General features: G+C 43.4%; 1 protein-coding gene and 1 long non-coding RNA gene across 3 annotated transcripts; one reads left to right on the top strand and one right to left on the bottom strand.

Annotated features, from left to right (window-relative positions):
- Positions 1 to 6926: 6926 nt before the first annotated feature.
- Positions 6927 to 14111, bottom strand: LOC27206299 (toll-like receptor Tollo). Its single transcript, XM_016171510.3, has one exon. The coding sequence runs from the start codon at positions 13564 to 13566 to the stop codon at positions 9526 to 9528; it is 4041 nt and encodes a 1346-aa protein (XP_016031961.1). The 5' UTR covers positions 13567 to 14111; the 3' UTR covers positions 6927 to 9525.
- Positions 14112 to 15146: 1035 nt separating this feature from the next.
- Positions 15147 to 16136, top strand: LOC120284705. Of its 2 annotated transcripts, none has more exons than XR_005543889.2 (2): positions 15147 to 15678; positions 15770 to 16136. It is a non-coding gene; the product is annotated as an uncharacterized LOC120284705 (long non-coding RNA). The 2 variants fall into 2 exon arrangements; XR_005543888.2 differs by having other exon boundaries at positions 15147 to 15684.
- The last annotated feature ends 2310 nt before the right edge of the window (positions 16137 to 18446 follow it).

Genomic DNA, 18446 nt, shown 5'->3' with positions numbered 1-18446 from the left:
GATCCAATCCGATCTGATCTGTGAGTCACCTGGCGGAGATGCGTTGATTAATTGCCCTGCTGACATCACTCTGGAACCGCAAAAAGCTCTAAAAGCACGGAGAAGAAGACTGCGACTCCCAGGTACGGCTAAAGTGAAATCTCTTATGCTTTTTATGTTTGTTCGTATTCAACAAACATTTTTCTTATTCAGCACTCGTGGGGAGCGTGTGAAGAAGAAAGTGAAGTTCACAAGCATCGACATAAAAACCGAAGAAATCTAAAAGAAAAAAAAGCCCAGAAAATAAACCTTTTGGTAACAACAATAGCTGATAAAACAAATACATTTGTCGCCTCGTCTTCGCGTGGAGAAATGTAAAGATGGTTATTCAAAACCGAAAGAGCGAGTCTTGTGATTTATTTGCTTGTCCCCAGAAAACATTGGCTGGGTTTAAACGATGCGGGAAATTCTAACAACAAAGCACAGCAATTTGACGTTTAACCACAGACAAAGCCAATGTTGAATTTCAAGCCAAAGCCGAAGCCAAAGTTAAAGCCAAGACTCAAAGCCAAAGCCAAATGCTCGTGACCGTTAGACAAATAATATTAAAAATCAGCCATGATGGCGGGGCCGAAAATTAGAGAAATAGAGACATTGTCGCCGCGGCGCAACATCATCAACAGCTATTGAAAGACCCCGAAAGCGAGTTCATTTACATAAACCTGGCCAAGACGACGATGATGGCCCAAAAGCCAAAAGAAGCCAGCCCATCAGCCAAGAAGACTGGGAAGAGTCGGTCGGTCGGCTCCTAAAACGCATTTTTTCTCTGTCGCGGCTGCACGCACGCGCTCATAAATCAAAAGCCAACTTGTTTATAACTGAAAGCGATCAATTAAAACGTTAACGCAAAAAAGCCACAGAATCGGTGGAAAAAAAACACACACACACAGAAAAATATATAAATTCAGCTGGGAAGATGAGAGCGTTGATCGCCGATCGCGATGCTTGATCGTGCCGAATTTGAAAACTGGCCAACGGATCTCTGAGCCAGGTTTCCGTGCATTCCGCCGGCCCAATTCTCTGTAAAGGCCAACAAAAACGCTCACAATCGAAACAAAAACGAAACAAAACAAACTTGGGGGCTAAATGGGACGGCGGGGACACATTTAAGTAAATTCCAGTTAAGAGTTAAAGCTGTTAACTGCATTTCGGTGTCAACATTATGGCTAAATGAATTGGGTTTTATGGTCAGCATCGAAAGCTAATCAATTGTTCGGCCCGAATGAGTCAACACTGCCGGCGAAAAGGTGATGGGAACGGACAATTAAATTGGGGAAAAGTTTGACATTTTGATTTTATGATAATTCAATGGAATGATGATTAAGATGCTTCAAGAGATTGATCAAGAATGAAAGTAACTACAAACTTACTGCACATAGCATTCAGAACTAGCTATTAAGTTAGCTTCTATCCCAAATTTAGTTTCCTCTTATTATTTTCATTACGGTTTTATTCTTATAAGTCTGTTGGAATATTCCATTTGCTCAACCAAAATGCGATTTATCCCAAAACCTATCTCAACATTAATCAACATTATTTTAAATATTCAAAGCTTTACATCTGCGATAAGCGAGCTCAGAAGTGATCCATAATTATCACGGCGATCTAACGGAATAAAATGTGAAGAACATTCAAAATGGGCTTCACCCAAAACAAAATCACTCCTTATCGGTCATGCCGCTCTTGGCCATCTGAAGATGGGGCTAACAAGAACAAGAGGAAGCCGAGAACCTTGAAGGAAGATCTCTGCGCACGATCGCAAATTCCAGTTGCCCAATCGAGCGCTAAAACGTCGGGACACAAAAGCGCCTCCTGTCGCAGCTTTCTCTTTGCCATTTACCACCATTCGATGCTTATCGCTCCCTACTTGCAACACCCCAAAAACAATGTTGTCTTATCATCGCAGGGGGGTTTTTTCCTGGGGGAGGGGCTGCAGCCTTGCCTTGACAACACCCCTGCTAAGGCCGACTCATATCGGCCATTATCAATAATGTGCAATGCTACAGCTCATAAAATGCGGCCAGCAAAAATATTAAATATTTTACGCTGACTGAAGACCGAAGTCAAAGTCGAATGGGCACGGTTCGGAGCAGATCGTATTGGATTGGATCGGATCGGATGGGATCGGATGGGATGGGATGGGTTGGGATGGGATCTCTTTGCCTTGATCAGGTGCCGCCAAGGAAGATCCCCAGCGAACACTTAGCAAAGCAAAGCTCGGACAAGAGATGAGGCTCCTGCTGTTGCACTGAGCGAAAAAAATGCTTCATAAATATTCAAATAGGCGCTTGTTTCGGTTTTTAAAACGTTGTCAACAGGTTGAATAAATCTTGCAAAAATTAAAATTTATTGCTGCGTCAACAAGCATTCGTGCTTGTTAAAGATTGATGCTGTTTTGCATAAATATGGTTTGTCTTGGTTGTTTCGGAATCAGTTTAATAAATTTAATCTTGTATTTATTTGCATAAGGAGATGGTGATGAAAACAATGGAAGATTTCAAATTGAGAATAAATCAATCAATATGTCATTTTAAAATACAAATAAATTAAGATATGAGATGAATTTATTATAAATCCACTTTTGAACAAGCCGAAGAATATTTAAAAGTGACAAATTAAAATATATTGCAACCTAATTATAGTAAGGGTATTATATATGATTTTAAGATACTTTTTAATAGAACCGGCTAACAAATACTTTAATACTTTCATAATTTGCACTTCTTATCTATATTTCAGCTTACAAGTGAACTATAATTTCCTAATTTTTTTCCAGTGCACCCGGTGACCAGGACAAAGACGATCCCGATGCGTGCGGTGCGATAAGCAGCCGATGCAAAACCATTAATTAGGAGCTGCAGATACCTCTGGTACCTCTCTTTCGCCATATATACGCGTATATCCGAGTGTATATCCCGCTCCACTGTTCGCTCGAAATTAAGGCTTTAATCGTGCATGAAAATACGTGAAACTTACGCGTCTGCGGCGACTTCCCCGCACTTTTCCGCAGCATCCACAGCCTCAGATGCAACGTGATCGCGATAAGATAAACTGCATACAAATTTGCTTTTATGGGGAGTCAGCGTCCGAAGACCTGCAGCATTGGCAGAGCAGTGAAAATGATTATTATTTATGCAGGGTATCAAATATTCCCTCAACGCGTGTGTCAACGGCCCGGTGTCTGTCATTTATTTCAATGAAAACAATCAGCACTGCTCAGGTCCAGGGCCGCTCTTGTGGGCTCATTAATCGGCTGGCAATATGTCAATGTCTCCACTTTGTCGTATATATCCGTACCCACCATGCCCACCGCCCGATCCGCACCACACCGATTCCCATTCGGGCCGGGCTTCGATGTGGTCGATGGCGATGTGGTGATTGTGATGGTGATGATGATGATGACGGGGTTGGTCGACGGCAATAAACCTAAACCCATTTTCCATTCGCCATTTCACAGTTGCATATGACCGTTTGAAGCGCAAATTATCGTGGGTAACTGTAAAAAATTGCTGGGCTAGAGAGGGTTAAGCCGATCGGAAAATATCCTAAAAAGGGGTTAATGAAAAGCATATAGATATCTTTTTCAATTTTTGAATACCAATCTGAACTTCTCTGTAAACAAACCTTAAGATTGTATTGAAATTAAAAAATATATATTTAATTTCCTCTATAAGTCTGTGAAAAATATATAGGATATAGTCTAATATAAGCATTATATCCACATTACATTATTTCATATTACACATTACATCATTACATATCCACAATTTACCCAGCACTAGGGCTAAGTATATATACCCCTAGTTTGCAGTGTATTTCCAGTGAAAATGTGGCACATACCGAACTCCCCTACCTGATTGTTTTATGCCCCTCACACTCCACTAACCCCCTCCCCCCCTCGAAAGAGTCTAACCCTCTATGAGTCGGCATTACCACCGCCATGCCCCTCGAAGTTGCCCGTCCGAAAATCGCCAGCGACTATCTCTTTGCATCTGCGTTGAAGCGCGAAAATTGCAAACCAATGTTGTTTTGACAATGTGCAATAATTTGTAGTCAATTTTATGTGTCTACCGTCGAATCGGTTGGTTCAGCTCCGCTTGTTTCGGCCACCCCTCCGCCGGATTCCCTGTCCCTGTCCTCCCTGGTTACTTCATTGCCCCTCAGGGCAGACGGGCGGCGGGCAATTTATGGCTGGTAAATTAGCAAGAAATGGAAATTAAGAAAAATGTTGCTTTTATTGCAAACAGTTGTAGTCGTCTTCCAATAAAAGCATATTTATTTATACATAGCCCTGTTGCTGCAACCAGAAAGCAACCAGAAGAATAAAAAAAAAGGCCAGAGACCCGAGTTTTACGACCCTCGATTCGTTTTCGTTGGGAGTCTAATGAGCCAAGTGGTGGGTGCAATGATTGGGTGGCTACCTAATTGACGGCTCTGCGCCGCCGGATGCACATGGGAAAATATTTCAGCCTTCGCATATGCGGAATGTGTTGATGCGGCTGGCCTCTTAATGAGATTGCCTCTTCGATTTTCCTTTTCTTCCTTTCCCTTTCAAAACCTTTGATAGATGGCCCAAAAGTTCAGACTGATGGCTCCGGCATTAGCACTAAGCTTTGGCGCAGGCCAAGCACTTTGATTTGACTTTGGGCCCCGGGAAAAAGGCAAGGAAAAAATAAAGTCGGAAAATGCGAGAGCGAATAAAAACTTCTAAACTGCAGTCAGGGAAATTTTTGACGGAGGTTTCGGCCAGAAAGCAAACCTGTGCCGAAAATGGGGTTACAGGAGCGGTTCGGCGGCTTAAAAGGGTTAAAGTTTTCTGGATTGATTTTAAGTTAGAAAATACAAACAAATATATAAAGTAATTTAGGTTAGAATGTTTCTATATGGACACGATTCTATTAAAATGAACTAATCGCTGGGTTATATTATAGAGTAATAAATTATTCTAGTGCAGTTAGCCTAATACATATCTTTAGAATATGGGGAAAATGCCACTGCAAGCTGGCATATTGCAATAAATCCATTATTACCTTGCCCAAAATAGAAATACATCCCTGTCTATAGCCAAATTCAAGCCCAAGTTCTGCGAGGGCAATCTATAAATAAAAGGCATCTCTCTTTTGACACTAAAGTGACTTGTAAACCGAAATATTTACGTCGACTTCTTTTCGCTGCGTATGCCAAATGACAGACGGAACCTTCCCCAAAGACCCCGCAACCGAGGAGGTCCCCTGGAAAGAAAAAAAGGAAACCCCGACCCGAGAAACGGGCCTCTAAACTTTCCTTACCCGAAAGGAAACAACGTGAACGAAAAAAATTCAATTGAAAGTTTGGCTCTTGGATTGGCGGTGTCTGCCCTCTTTCCCTTTTCCCACTTCAACTCATCCGTTACTTTGTAACAAATCCCACAGGCAAAATTGATAAAATAAAGGAAAATGGGGAGAGATATGTGGATGTGGATGAGTGGTGTGTGTATAGTACAGATACACATATATACATATATATGCCAGCGGCTTCGGAGAAAGTAAAAGCAAAGAAAAGTTTTTAATATTTGGCGTGTTTTTTTTTTTTTTGCAAAGTTTTCTAGGTTTTCGTACCGCACCGAATTGAGCGATGAGGGAAATGAAAATATTGAAAAGGGTTTAGCCCGGTTTTAAACTTCTCCCGCGATTGGTTAGGCCGCAGACACATGTGTATCCAGCAGATACAAGATACTAGACACTACAACCAGATACAATTTCGCCCCCCATTCCCTTGGTTGCACATCAAAGGCCGTTTGGCGAGCCATTGGCCCGCTAATGATTGATTGTAAAATTCGCTAATTTAAGCAATGTGAATTTATGTTTCAGCGGTGGGGGCCCATCAATTTTATTGCGCATTTAATTGATCATAAAAATTATTCATTCATCGGGAGCTGGTAGATGGAAACGGCGAGGGAACTCGTTTCCAGGCAGCCAGCCATCCAGCCAGCGGAATCGGCAAAATATTTCGCTGTGGGCTCATTGACTCAAATAAAGGCAGTATAAACACATGATAGCCAATAATTCCGCCGATGAGATACGGCCGCCATATAGATATCTTTAAAATATGCATGGGAAGATGCGACGATATCTTTGGCGAGCATGAATACTAAGGCGGAGGGGCTTTTCTACTTCAAATTAATTCAAATGGAGCAATCGTGGGATGTGCGGTTCGATGAGTGTGTGGATGCGTCTGCCGAGGTTGGTTTGATCAGTTCTTAGTATTCTAGAAAGTGAGAACCAAAAGTGGGAACTATCCGTAGAAAGTGAGAACTATCCGAGAACTATTTTAATGCTTCATACAAAAATATCTTTCTTTAGTAAATTCTCTGAAAAAAGTATTTTGAATTTCAAAAATACGTAAATATTGTTAAGAACAGCTTTATGCTTGATTAAGCTTTAAAAATAGTAAAGTTTAATCAGAAAATATTCCAAATATTGGGCTGTAAACAAATTAGTATCTGTTGTTGAGAAGTTTAAAGTCCAACCTCAATTTTACCATTAATCTGCCCCTTTTCACCGCCGCTTTTCTTTCATCTGCCATGGAATGGTCAAGCGCTCTTAGTGTTTATCTTGCACATTTTTTTTCGGATGTAATAGAACACCGCTCTGACATAAACAAAACCAGAAACTCCATTGGGTTGTGGAAAAAGCGACTGGTGGCATTGGAATTCGCATTCAGCGTGGAATCTGTATCAAGAATCCATATCAAATGTCAAGGCGAGATAGTTTATGGCTTATCAGCGGCAGACAAAAAAATAATAACAATACAATCGCAGCTGCGGGTTGGTTTCAAATAAAAATCGAGACAGTTTTTTGATTATCAATTTTTTGCCATTTATATATTTTTGTGATTCGTTTTTTCTCTTCGATTTTTCGCTATAAACTAGAAAACATAAAGTTACAAAATACAATACATATTCATAGGTGTGCGGGGTAGTTACAATATTTACAACAAACGGCGAGTAAATCATAATTAAATTTTATGCATATTTATATATAGTACACATGTAATCAGTCGATTTATGTTCTCAATTTGTTTGATTCGCGTTGCATAATTCGTGTTTCTATCGTTTTAGTGCATACAGTCCTTTTTTCAGTTGTTTCTTTTTTATGTACAATAATTTTATCATTTTCATAGAGTTAATATGGCTGTATCTGGTAGGCGGGGATTGTAGGTTCGGATTCAATTGATTAACTTAACAGCTAGACTAACTAATGAGGATAAGATTACGACTAAACATAGGTTGGTAGGAAAATGGTACGCATCTTAATAAATTAGGACTTATTGATAAAACAAAATATCACAATGATTAAACAAATAAACGTACGATTAACATTTAACTTATATACATTTAACTCTTTACAGTCTAAGCCAAGTAAATCCTTCTAAAGAGAGTGCGTTGGATTTGTTAACTAGTTTTCTGGTTTCTCGCTTTTGGAATGCATTTTTAAATTGGCAAGTCAGTGGAGCTGGAGATTTTCTGAGATATGGGTGGAAGTCGAGGGGGCGTAGCACACAAGCTGGTAGATGTTAATCGCCAAGACCTAACTAATCTGTACGGCTCTGTTCTCATGTTCCTCCTTTTCTGGCCTTGTCGGATTTTGGCCAAAACACAACTTTGGGGCCAAAAGCTCGGCACACACACGTGCCGATCTCTCTCCTACGCTTTTCCTTGGTTTTTCCACAGCTGCCCAGGGTAACTAGTATCTTTTTTTCGTTGCAGCAAGGTCACAATTGGAAGTTTCACTCTGGGAATTTCTTTCTGTTTCTACTTAATCGCTGACTAGCTGGGCTGGAAAAAAAAGAAAGCTTTGTTTCCTAATCAAATCTGGGCATAGCGTGATCTGCAGAAGTGACTCCCTATTATAGGGGAATTCTCTTTCCATGTCTTTATCTTCCAATGCTGGGATACAATTAACTGGCATTAATTGTTGGATGTAAGTCCATTTTATCGGGGCTAAATCCCCTACAATTGTTTCCCTTCTCACACAATTGTTCCTCTGCCAACATCTTGCTATCTATTTTTCTGCCATTGATTAGCACATGTAATTGTGGCTCAGAAAGGGGGCAAAACAAAAAAGTGGCAACAAAAACCAAAACCAATTTTAACCCGCACAGCAACTGTCTGCAGACGGTCTGGGTTTTCGGTACTCTAACGTATACCGTCTAACGTCTAAGGTCTGCTTTTTGTTACCATTTTCCTTTTGGCCAGACATGAGCTCTGTGATGTTTTGCGTTGCCTTTGCCTATTTTTCCCAACCCGCGCAGTCACATTTACAGCCACAGATGCACAGATACAGATACGAATTCGTATGCGGATTCGACTACAGCTGCTGCAGATACAGATACACGGGTGTATCTTCTACACACGTCGAGCTTGTTATAGCAAAATGCAGCAGTTAAGATGAACTAACGAGTGAGCGTTGCAAACGGGGAAAACGAGGAAAACAGAAGAAAACAACAAAAAATGCAGGAAAACGACAAAATAAAGGAGAATAAGGAGGAACGAAAAAATAAAGCCAAGAGAAATACTTTTGGGCCTGCTGCTGCCTTTTGTTGCTGACTGACTGGTTGGTGTTTGATCTACACAGGAAATAAATAGGATCATCACTGATAAAAATCTCAAAATTAAACATTAAAAAAAATATATATCAATTCTGCATGACAGTGCGTTAAAATTCTCTAGTTACGCTCTTGGATTTTTTAAAAGTATTATTTTTAGTCATAAATATATTGGAATTTATCATTCGGCTTTTGTATCTTTCTAAACTTTCTAGTTTAATTTGAACAAAAATATATCAATTAGGCCTTTAACAAATTCCTCAAATTTTCCCCGTGTAGTTCTCAGTCGTTCGTTGCTGTTGCTGTGTTGCATGCAACATCAATTTTCAGAATCTAGCTGCGAGCCAGGAAACTGAAAATAGCTGGCCGTAAGAAAACAGAACAGGGCCAACAAACAACAATTGCCTGGCTCGCCAGCTATTTTACTGTTTTTCTTTTGCTGTTGTTATTGTTCCTGGTGCTGCCTGTTCTTTCCCCACTCGATTTTTCTTTTACTTTTGCTATTTCAACATGTAACTAGGCTTTTATCGCTAAACGCTCGCATTTGCATATTGAATGCAATTCCCCCTTGTACTTTATTTTGAAACCCAAGGAAGTTAAACTTGTTTTCAGCGAGGGTACTTCTTTTTTCGGTCAGCAGATACTCCAGATCACTTTTCATAACTGAACAAGATCGTGGTCTGGACACTAAATGGTTCTTATGATGCGTTTTGACTTTATCATATAAACAAATACTCTTTACCATCTTGAAGCGTAAGGAATTCGAATAATAAAAGCTTTTCATTTAGAATAAAATCATTCTTCCAGAAGATAGCCAAACATAAAAATACTGATTCTCCCAATCCTCTCCAGCTTCCAACTCAACCTTGCCTTTAACCCTCTGCTTAAAGCTAACCCCACTCACATGTGCAGATTTCTAGACGCCGGCGTCGGTTGCTGGTTCGGTGGCAATGGTAGGCTCTGCTGCTGGATGCCACCCGCCAGGGGAATCATCTGTGGAGCAGGCCCACCCACCGACCCACCGCCCATCAGCAAGGCCGCCTGCTGTTGCTGCTGCTGCTGCGTCGTGTTGTTGTTGCCGCGAAGTTGCTGTTGTTGCTGCTGCTGTTGGTGCAACGATGGTTGCCGGCGGAAGCTGCCAGGTTGCTGCGGCGGCGGTGGCAGCATGAACTGCTGCTGATGATGATGCACCGAGTGGGGCAGTGGCATCGCCTGCTGGTGGACGTGGTGATGGTGGTGGTAAGAGGCGTGGTTGATCGGCACATGGCAACTCTGCCCGGCAACATTGGATCGCTGCGATGAGGAGACATCCGGTAGAGCGAAGCGCAGCTTTTGCCAGAACAGCTTATCGCCCCACTGCAGATACGTGTTCGTCTTCAGATACAAGCGAAGATCGGGATCAAGTTCCTTCTGGGGCACCTCGCCCAGCACAATAACTATCAATCGCCGGCGACGATCTCTTAGCACCGACTGATGGGCGGACTTGAACTCGAACCGGCACCACTCCGATTTGATGAAGTTCTCGCTGACCACCATTATGGTTCTCCGGCTGCTGTCGATCGCCTGCACGATGGTTTCCGGTAGATAGCCACCCACAGGAAAGTCCCTCTGGTGCAGGCACAGCTTGTAGCGATGTTCGCCCATTTCCAGCATGGGAGCCAGCTCCTCGTTGACGAACAACTCATCCTTGGAGGAGTACGAAACGAAGGCGTCGAACAGCTTCTCCCTCTCGTTCTTGTCCACATCCTTTTGGGCGTTGTAAAAGAGTCGGACTCCGAATCTCGAGTGGCACCACACACGCATCTCCTGGCGGAAGATGAAGACCAGCGAAATGCAGATCATAACGAATATGAAGGCGGTCAGAATGGCCACCAGGATGGGTATGTAATCCAGTTTCGGCGGCTGATTTAGGATCATTTTCGTGGAGGTGGCATTCGAGGCATTCTCGCCACCAGCCTGCTCTGCATAGTTAAAGCTGTTATCCAGACCCAAAGGTAGGGTCTGAGAGCACTGAACAACGGGCAGGGTAGCAGCTTCTCCGGATCCCGGGTAGATGACCATCTGTTGGGTGCTATTTCCACTGATCACATCGCACTTCATCTTCAGCTTGTCCACCACATACTCATGACGATTCATGTAGTCCCTAAGCTTATCAATGAATTCACAGCTGCAGGTCCAGGGATTGGAGGCCAGACGCAGTTCGTTCAGATAACTGGGCAGGAAGTTCCAGACGGCGAATGATGTGATGGCATTGTGATCCAATCGCAGGATTTTCAGGTGATACAGGTGTGTAAATGTGAGGGTATCGATCGTAGCTATAGCGTTGTGCTGTAGATACAGTTCCTGGAGGTTATCCAATCCCTGGAATTCGTTGCCATTTAAGGCCTTCAACTGATTACTTTGCAATTGGAGAACCTCCAGCTCCAGAAGTCCATAAAAGGTGCGATTGTGAAGCACCTCGATCCTGGAGTGGTTCAAGTGCAGCACCTTTAGCCTCTTGCGACCGATGAACGCATGACTCTGCAACTCCCGGAAATTGTTTCCGTCCAGATACAGCTGAGTGGAATCCATGGGAATGTGTGATGGCAGAGTCTGCTCATACGAAGCCCGGCTGCAGTCCACCACATTCGATGTCCAGGACTGATCGTGGTAGCAGGAACACCTATCCGGGCACTCCATTTTGCAGTCACACGCCTGGAAATCGCAGCAATGGCATAGGGCGAAGCAATGTGAGGCGTATTTGCAAAGGAAATCATCGGACTTGGCCTCTATCAGCGAGACATGTGAAGATCCTCGAGCGTATGCCAACCGGCAGTGAATCTGGTCCAAATCCATGAGTTGCGGCTGAGTACGCGACTCACGATTCACCTTTTGCAGCCAGTCCAAGTTGCAGTCACACTCGTAGGCATTGTGGCCAATATAGAACTCCGGAATCTCGCGATCCTCGGCGATGGGTGACAAGCGGAGAGCATTGGGTTCCAAGGTGGTCAAGCGATTTCTCACCAAATCCACACGCGTCAAGTTGGGCTTTTTGAAGAACGTGTACGGCTGGATCTTGGAGATTTGGTTGTCGTTCAAGTACAAAACCTCCACACTATTTGGTATAGAGCTAGCCGTTATCTCCGTCAGCAGATTATAGCTAGCATCAAAGGTACTCAGACTCAGTTCGCTTTCGATCTCGAAATAGTTGCCCAACTGGGTAATCCTATTGGCCCGAACATCCAGCCACTGCAATCCGATGGGAATGTGCGAGTAATCGAATTTCTCGAGCCGATTGCCCGAGATATTCATCCACACCAAGTTGGGCAGTTCCGTGAAGAGACCAGCAATGGATTTTAGCTGATTTCCATCCAGTCTGATGGCCTGAAGCTGACTATTCCTCTGCAGAGAACCAGCCTCGATGGACTTCAGCTTGTTCTGGGACAGATTGAGGATCTGCAGGGAGCTCATGCGATCGAAGACTCCTCGCCGGATGTGGGTGAGGGAGTTCTCCGTCATCCGGAGGCCATACAGACTCTCCAGCTGGGTGATGCTACTATTCTCGATCTGACTGATCATGTTCTCGCCCACATCGAGGGTTTTGAGTAGGGGAACATGGGCCAGAGCTTCGGGCACAGTCTGCAGCTTGTTGTCGTTCAAGTGCAGATCCTGCAGCTGGCTGCAGTTCACCAGGGATCTCTGATCCATTCGGGATATCCTGTTGAAGTCCAAGGAGAGCACCAGTAGATTCTTCAAACCCTGCAGAGTGCGTTGTTCGATGACTGAGATGCGATTGTGCGAGAGGATCAGTGTGTGCAGGTTGGTGAGATCCGCAAAGATTCCCCCCGGCAGCTGATCGATGTAGTTATCCTCCAGTTTCAGGATCTGCAAGCTGGCCAGGGGCCTAAAGATGTGAGCCTCCAGGCGGCTGATCTTATTAGCCGATAAATCCAGCATCATGAGACGCTTGAGACCCACAAAAGTGGCAGCATTGATCCACTGGGAATTCAGTTCGTTGCTAGCCAAGTCGAGAACTAAGAGTTCAGCCAGCTCTCCGAAGATTCCTGGGGCCAGTACATTGATGGAATTGTTCCTCAGGTAAATTTCTTGCAGTTGCTTGGTCTCCGCGAAGAGTTCTGGCGGCAAAGAGGTCAATCGGTTCGCCGAAAGATCCACAACCCTCAGCGAAAGAAGACCCTCAAAGGCGCGATCGGCCAGGAAACTCATACTGTTCTTGGCCATATTCAGATGGGTCAGTCGGCCCAGAGCCGATAACATGGCCGTGGGCAAGCTGACCATCTTGTTGGCACTCAGATCCAGACTTTGCAGCGTGGAGCCGCAAACTCGTGCCTTTCGCGAACTCAGCGAGGCACTGAAGTAGAAGTTGCTGATGTCCTGAATTTTGTTGTACGAAGCATTCAGGTGCTGCAGAGATTTCAGTGGGCACACCATGCCATCCGGTATGAGCCAGATGTTGTTGAGACTCAGATCCAAACGCTCCAGCTGGCGGAACTCCACGAAGCTATTGGATGCCATCTCCAGCGACATGGTGGACCAGTCTCCATTGTGCGTGCGAATGGTGAGGTTTCGCAGCTCCTGCAGACCACGGAAAGATCCATCCGTGAGATTGCCCAGCTTGCAATACTCGATGGTGAGATCCCTGAGCTCCACCAGCGATCTGAAGCTATCCGGGCTCAGACTGCTCTGGAAGAACAGGGCGTCGTTGCACTCCAGACGCAGGCGCACTGTGTTCTGCGGCTGGATCACGCTGAAGTTGGTGTTCTCCAGCTCCGAGTTGATGGTCCTCAGGTGACAGACCAGGGTGATGTCATGCTCCCCGCCGCCGGACCAGCGGCACTCATCGGGAGCCTGGTACAACACCGTCTTGCTGAGGGCTGCCCCGAATATGGGTATTACACAGGTGGCAATCAGCACGTACAGCATGTGGGTGGTGGCCAGCATTTTTGGTGGTTCCTAAACTTCGAATGGGGTTTCGATTTTGGTTAATCGGGGAGGTTATGGGGGGCTTCTTTTGGTCTTTCACTGCTCGTTCTATTTTTCGCCCATTTTGTGTGTGTGTTTATTTGGGATTTTTTGAATTATGTTGTTTTTTGTTTGGTTTTATAGCGCAGCTTTGCACAATCGGCACTTTTCACAACAACACCACAACAACCGATTTAATGCTTGATCTAAAACGATTTTCTTGTTTCTTCCCGCTGGCTATATTATTTTCATTATCTTCATATATCTTTTGATTTCGGTTGCTTTCGTTTTTCGATTTCTATATCTTAATTTTATTTCTTTGCAGTTGTTTCGCGTTGACCGTAATCCAAGTGGGGGGTGCGATAGCGCGATTGATAAATTGTGTTCCAATTTTTCTCGAGGCGATACTTCTTCTTTTTTTCTATTTCATCCGCTGAACGACAAACGCGCGTCCGCTCGGCTCGAAGTCAACTCAAAAACTGATCGCTCTCTCCGGTTTTCAGCCAGCAGCAAGTGCCGCTGAAAATCACTCATACGACTGAGTGACTATGTGAGTAGCTGGAGTACCTGAGTAAATGAGTAAGTGAGCACTCATTGAGCACGCACACAGAACCAAGGAACTAGAGCGAGATGCGATCGAGTAAACAAAACTATGCAATCCGAACGCAAACGCATTGCACGTAATGGCCCACAGTGCACAGTGGGCCGAATAGCATCGAATTGCTCTCGGTGGGCAGGTAGAATTAGCATGGGGTTTTGCAACAAAGCAAAGCAGATGGAAGATGTGAGGAAGTGAGATCGCGGGAGATGGGCAGGTGAAATTGGTCTACAGAAACATGTGTAATTTTGAGACCAAGGATATTCCAAATCTGCAATACTTTAGGGTCAAGGATGCCGAGGGAAGGAATAGGTAAATCGATATGCTAGATCTGTTTAGCGATCTTCCGATCTGATAAAAAGAGTTCCCTAGGGAAGTAGATGGATGGGACAACTATTAAATAATAGGAAATATGTAACAAGTGCGGCAATGTAATCCACAAAGAAAACATCAAAAATTAAAAATGATCAAAAAAGTTGGCTTAAAAAGTATAGGAATAGAAAAAACCATAACTTCTAGGAGAATGAAGGTGATTTGACTAATGAATTAAGTTTAATTATAAATTATAATTATTATTAGAAGGTAAATGTTTAAAATTGTAATATGAAAATAGGAAACAAATTCAAACACCAATTCGATACGGATAAAGAAACTAAGGAAGGACCACTGCAGTTATCTTATACGATTTCCGGTGTCATGGCTTTAAATACAAATCAAATTAGTCCACACCTCAAATATTTGTCACGCCAAAACAACCTTGATCTTCGGACAAAAACTCCCCGTCCCAGCAGGTTCACACCCACAGCTGGCACCTTGCCGATTTGGACCCACTGTGCACACCGTGGGCCTCCCCGCCGTTTCCCGCCTGTCGGTTCCGCTGAGCGTCAAAGCCGAGCAAACAATTCCAATTCCAATGAGACATTGACACTCGTCACACCGGTTAGACGAGTTTTACTCCACGAAAACCCAGCTGAGCGTTGAGTACTCAGCGCAATTGAGTGGTTTTCCATATTCAGCAGATGAGATATATCCGTTGAGAGAGGCGAAAGAGAACCGATTTGCTGAATCGACGGATTCGAGTGCAAGTGGCTGATCTTCGGCTTTTCTTTGCTTGCCTTGCAGACGACAGCCACAAAAACCGAAAACGAGACGAAAAAAAGCGGAGAATAATCATAAAAAATTATTGAAATCAATTGTTAATTCAGCCAATGTCAGTTTGATACAGGCGCACACTCACACACGCGAACCCACAAAAAAATTGACTGATTTTTCTTGATTTATGAGAGCAGCCGCAGCAGTTGGTGGGATTGGATTGGAGCTGGGACTCGAACTCGGACCGTTGGTATTTTTCTTCAAGACCGGACCGGACCGGCTGGCCGGGCAATCGAGATTTGTCGGGGAGATCTCAAACTCGGGGGGCTTACTCATTATGAGGTGGCGGTGGCTCAGCCGCAGATGGAGCCGACTTAAAGTTCGAAGGGGTCCGCATACAAGTATGAGTACGAGTCCAAATCTGATATATTTTTTCGCATGATCTGGCTGCCCATATGCTGTAACCGCACTTTCAAACTTTCCCAAAAACAGATCGCTACCGGGATTAAACAGAACACACAAACAGCTGGGTTCGGAAAAATAAGTGCGACAAGTGTTTTATAATCAATCGGAAGCAATTCAACAAAGCTGAGAATTTAATGATCCGAAAAATCCTGACTAAGCAAAATATACAACATCAAATTGTTAATCAACAGTTCTTAAAAAGTTTAAATAATTAACTTTAGCTTATAGTTTAGTTTCATAAGACTTCGTATAGATATAAAAACATAAGTTTGTTATCAGAGCTTCTAAAGTATTAAATAATATGTCCATAAAATATTATATAGTTGTGGCTTAACTTAAGTTATTTGTGTTCATAATTCGCCTTAAATAAAAGTTGATAGCATAATCGCAAAAATTAGGTTTATTTCAAGCCCAATTAATTTCGAGGCACTCAAGGGTGAGCTGCAAGCTAACGGCTGGGATCGGCGACCATGCTATATTATTATCTTAAAAATAACCACTCAAACTGACAAATAAAACCCCTCCAGATGTGACTAAACCCTTGATTTGCAGCGCTATTATTTCGATCGCAACTGTATATAGTGTAGTTGTACCTGTCGACGCCCGTTGACTCGACAGGTGCTGATTAACCAAACACATCCCAAGCGATGCGTATCAGTCAGCCAGTTAGCCAAGCAGCTTGTTTGGTCTGGATGGGATCGGATGGGTTGGCATGAGATGGGTTGGTACTGGTCCGTTTGAGATGGATCTCTCCCTTTCCAAGTGCTCCGATGCTCCGTTCTCAGGAAAACCCACACCCAAGCCTCCGTCTGAGCAAACTGCAGGTAGCCTACAAATTGTGTTGAAAGTTGACCGTGCAAACATCGTCTTTCGGTCCTCCCCTGCCCTCACTCTCCTCACTTTCCCTCGAGATCGTCCTCATCCTGATTGATTCCTCAGGTAAACAGATTGGTGCTGCTGCGATATCTTTGGCTAGGATTTTGTTACAATCCTAGCTCAATTGTTTGTTCCTGCCGTGTACCTTTCTTTCTTTCTTTCTCTCGTCTTATGATTTTCTTTATCGCCAGATCGATCGATCAGGCCAGTTGGTGTAAGCCAGGAAGTGCTTGGGTGTAGAAAGAATTGGCTTAGACTATTGATTGCACAATATGCCGCAGGATCAGTGAGGAACACTCAGAAAAATATCACGATGAGAACATATAAGAAATCATTGATTATAAGGAATATTAAATAATAATTTAATACAAAAAAAAATATTTATTAATGATAAAATACTTAATTCAGAAAGTATACACATTTCTCTCTTGAATAAACACACTTAAAATATAAATTTGCTGAGGTTTTGAATATCTGAAATACTTCCACAATATTTCTATATTGCATATCAGATAAATGCATAATTTTTTCTCAGTGCAAGGGCCAGTTTAGTGTACTTTGAGGATCCGTAACCGTAAACGAGGGGCGTTTCTGCCAGCATTGATTTGATTTGATTAGATTAGTTGAGTTTATGTCTATAGCTGGCGGAGTTGGGGGCAATATTTCCCTACGATGACTGATCGTTCTCGATTCTCTTTCATTTCCATTTGCGCAAATTATTTTTCTTTGTAATCGTTTCGCATGTCTTGGGTTGCCAAAGACGTGTATCTGTATCTTGTGGGTGCTGGGCGCTTATATTGCTCATTGGGTCACAGTCACATGAGTCATGGGCACCGATTCTTTTGTAGATACCCGTACATTATTTTTTTATTTTCCGCCAGCTGCCAGTTGAGAAAAATTTCGTTTGTTGTTTTTGCCTGGCTTGTAATTGGAATTGCTGTTTTTTATTCGTACCGGAGACAATGACCGAATTGAGGGACGCCCCCGGCGAATGGAGAAAGGAAACCCTTGAGAGTGGCTTCCAAATTGAATAGATAAGGATTAGGAATTGAATTCATCTCTTGAAATCGCTTGAGAAGATCTGCCCGGCGGAACTTCCTGTTTTGTTTACATTAGCAGGGTTGTTTGCGGATGTTTGTTAAGGGATTGCCTGTTTAGGGAAACAGGTGGCTGACCTTGCTTAACATTGCCAATATTTGGGCAAGCCATGATTAGTTAAAAGAAGAATGATGGGGGAACTCTGTCTTAGTACAGTAAGAAGATACTTGTATTATGAAATATGCAACAGTTCTTTAATAATCTTTTTATTCCTGTATTTTCTTCTATTGAGCTTCTATTAAGATCCGCTGATCATTTCACTATATAAATTCCATTACTCATTCCCAAGGCGTTGCAATTAAATTCCCGGGCGATGACATGTCACGCCAATTGCCGATGGAATCCGTCAAGTGTCAGTGGCGGTGAAAAGAACCGACGTTCCGGACTCGAGACTCGCTTACAAATCAGTTGAGATATGGCCGAGTCCCTCGCGCGGGCGATGGTTTTCAGAGGAATATGTTGAATAAGTTGCCATTGTTCTTAATTATAACGCGTTGTCATGTGAGCTTGCCATTCATTCACATTCATTCGGTACCGCACTCAACTTCACTCCGTTCCTCCATCCAACCAAGCAGTCATCCATCTCAGCTGTTCTTTACGGCTTGACGCCTAATAAAAATTAATTTAATAATCTCCAACCCTGTGGGAAAGAGACGGCGCGTTGGGGGTGGACGGAGAGAGCGAGATAGTGCGGGTGAGCAGTTAACGCTTATGTAAACAGAGCCACCGA

Source organism: Drosophila simulans, chromosome 3L (assembly GCF_016746395.2).
Source record: "Drosophila simulans strain w501 chromosome 3L, Prin_Dsim_3.1, whole genome shotgun sequence".
NCBI lineage: Eukaryota > Metazoa > Arthropoda > Insecta > Diptera > Drosophilidae > Drosophila > Drosophila simulans.
Note: the sequence above shows the minus strand (reverse complement) of the source record. Positions and strands in the feature narration are given on the sequence as shown.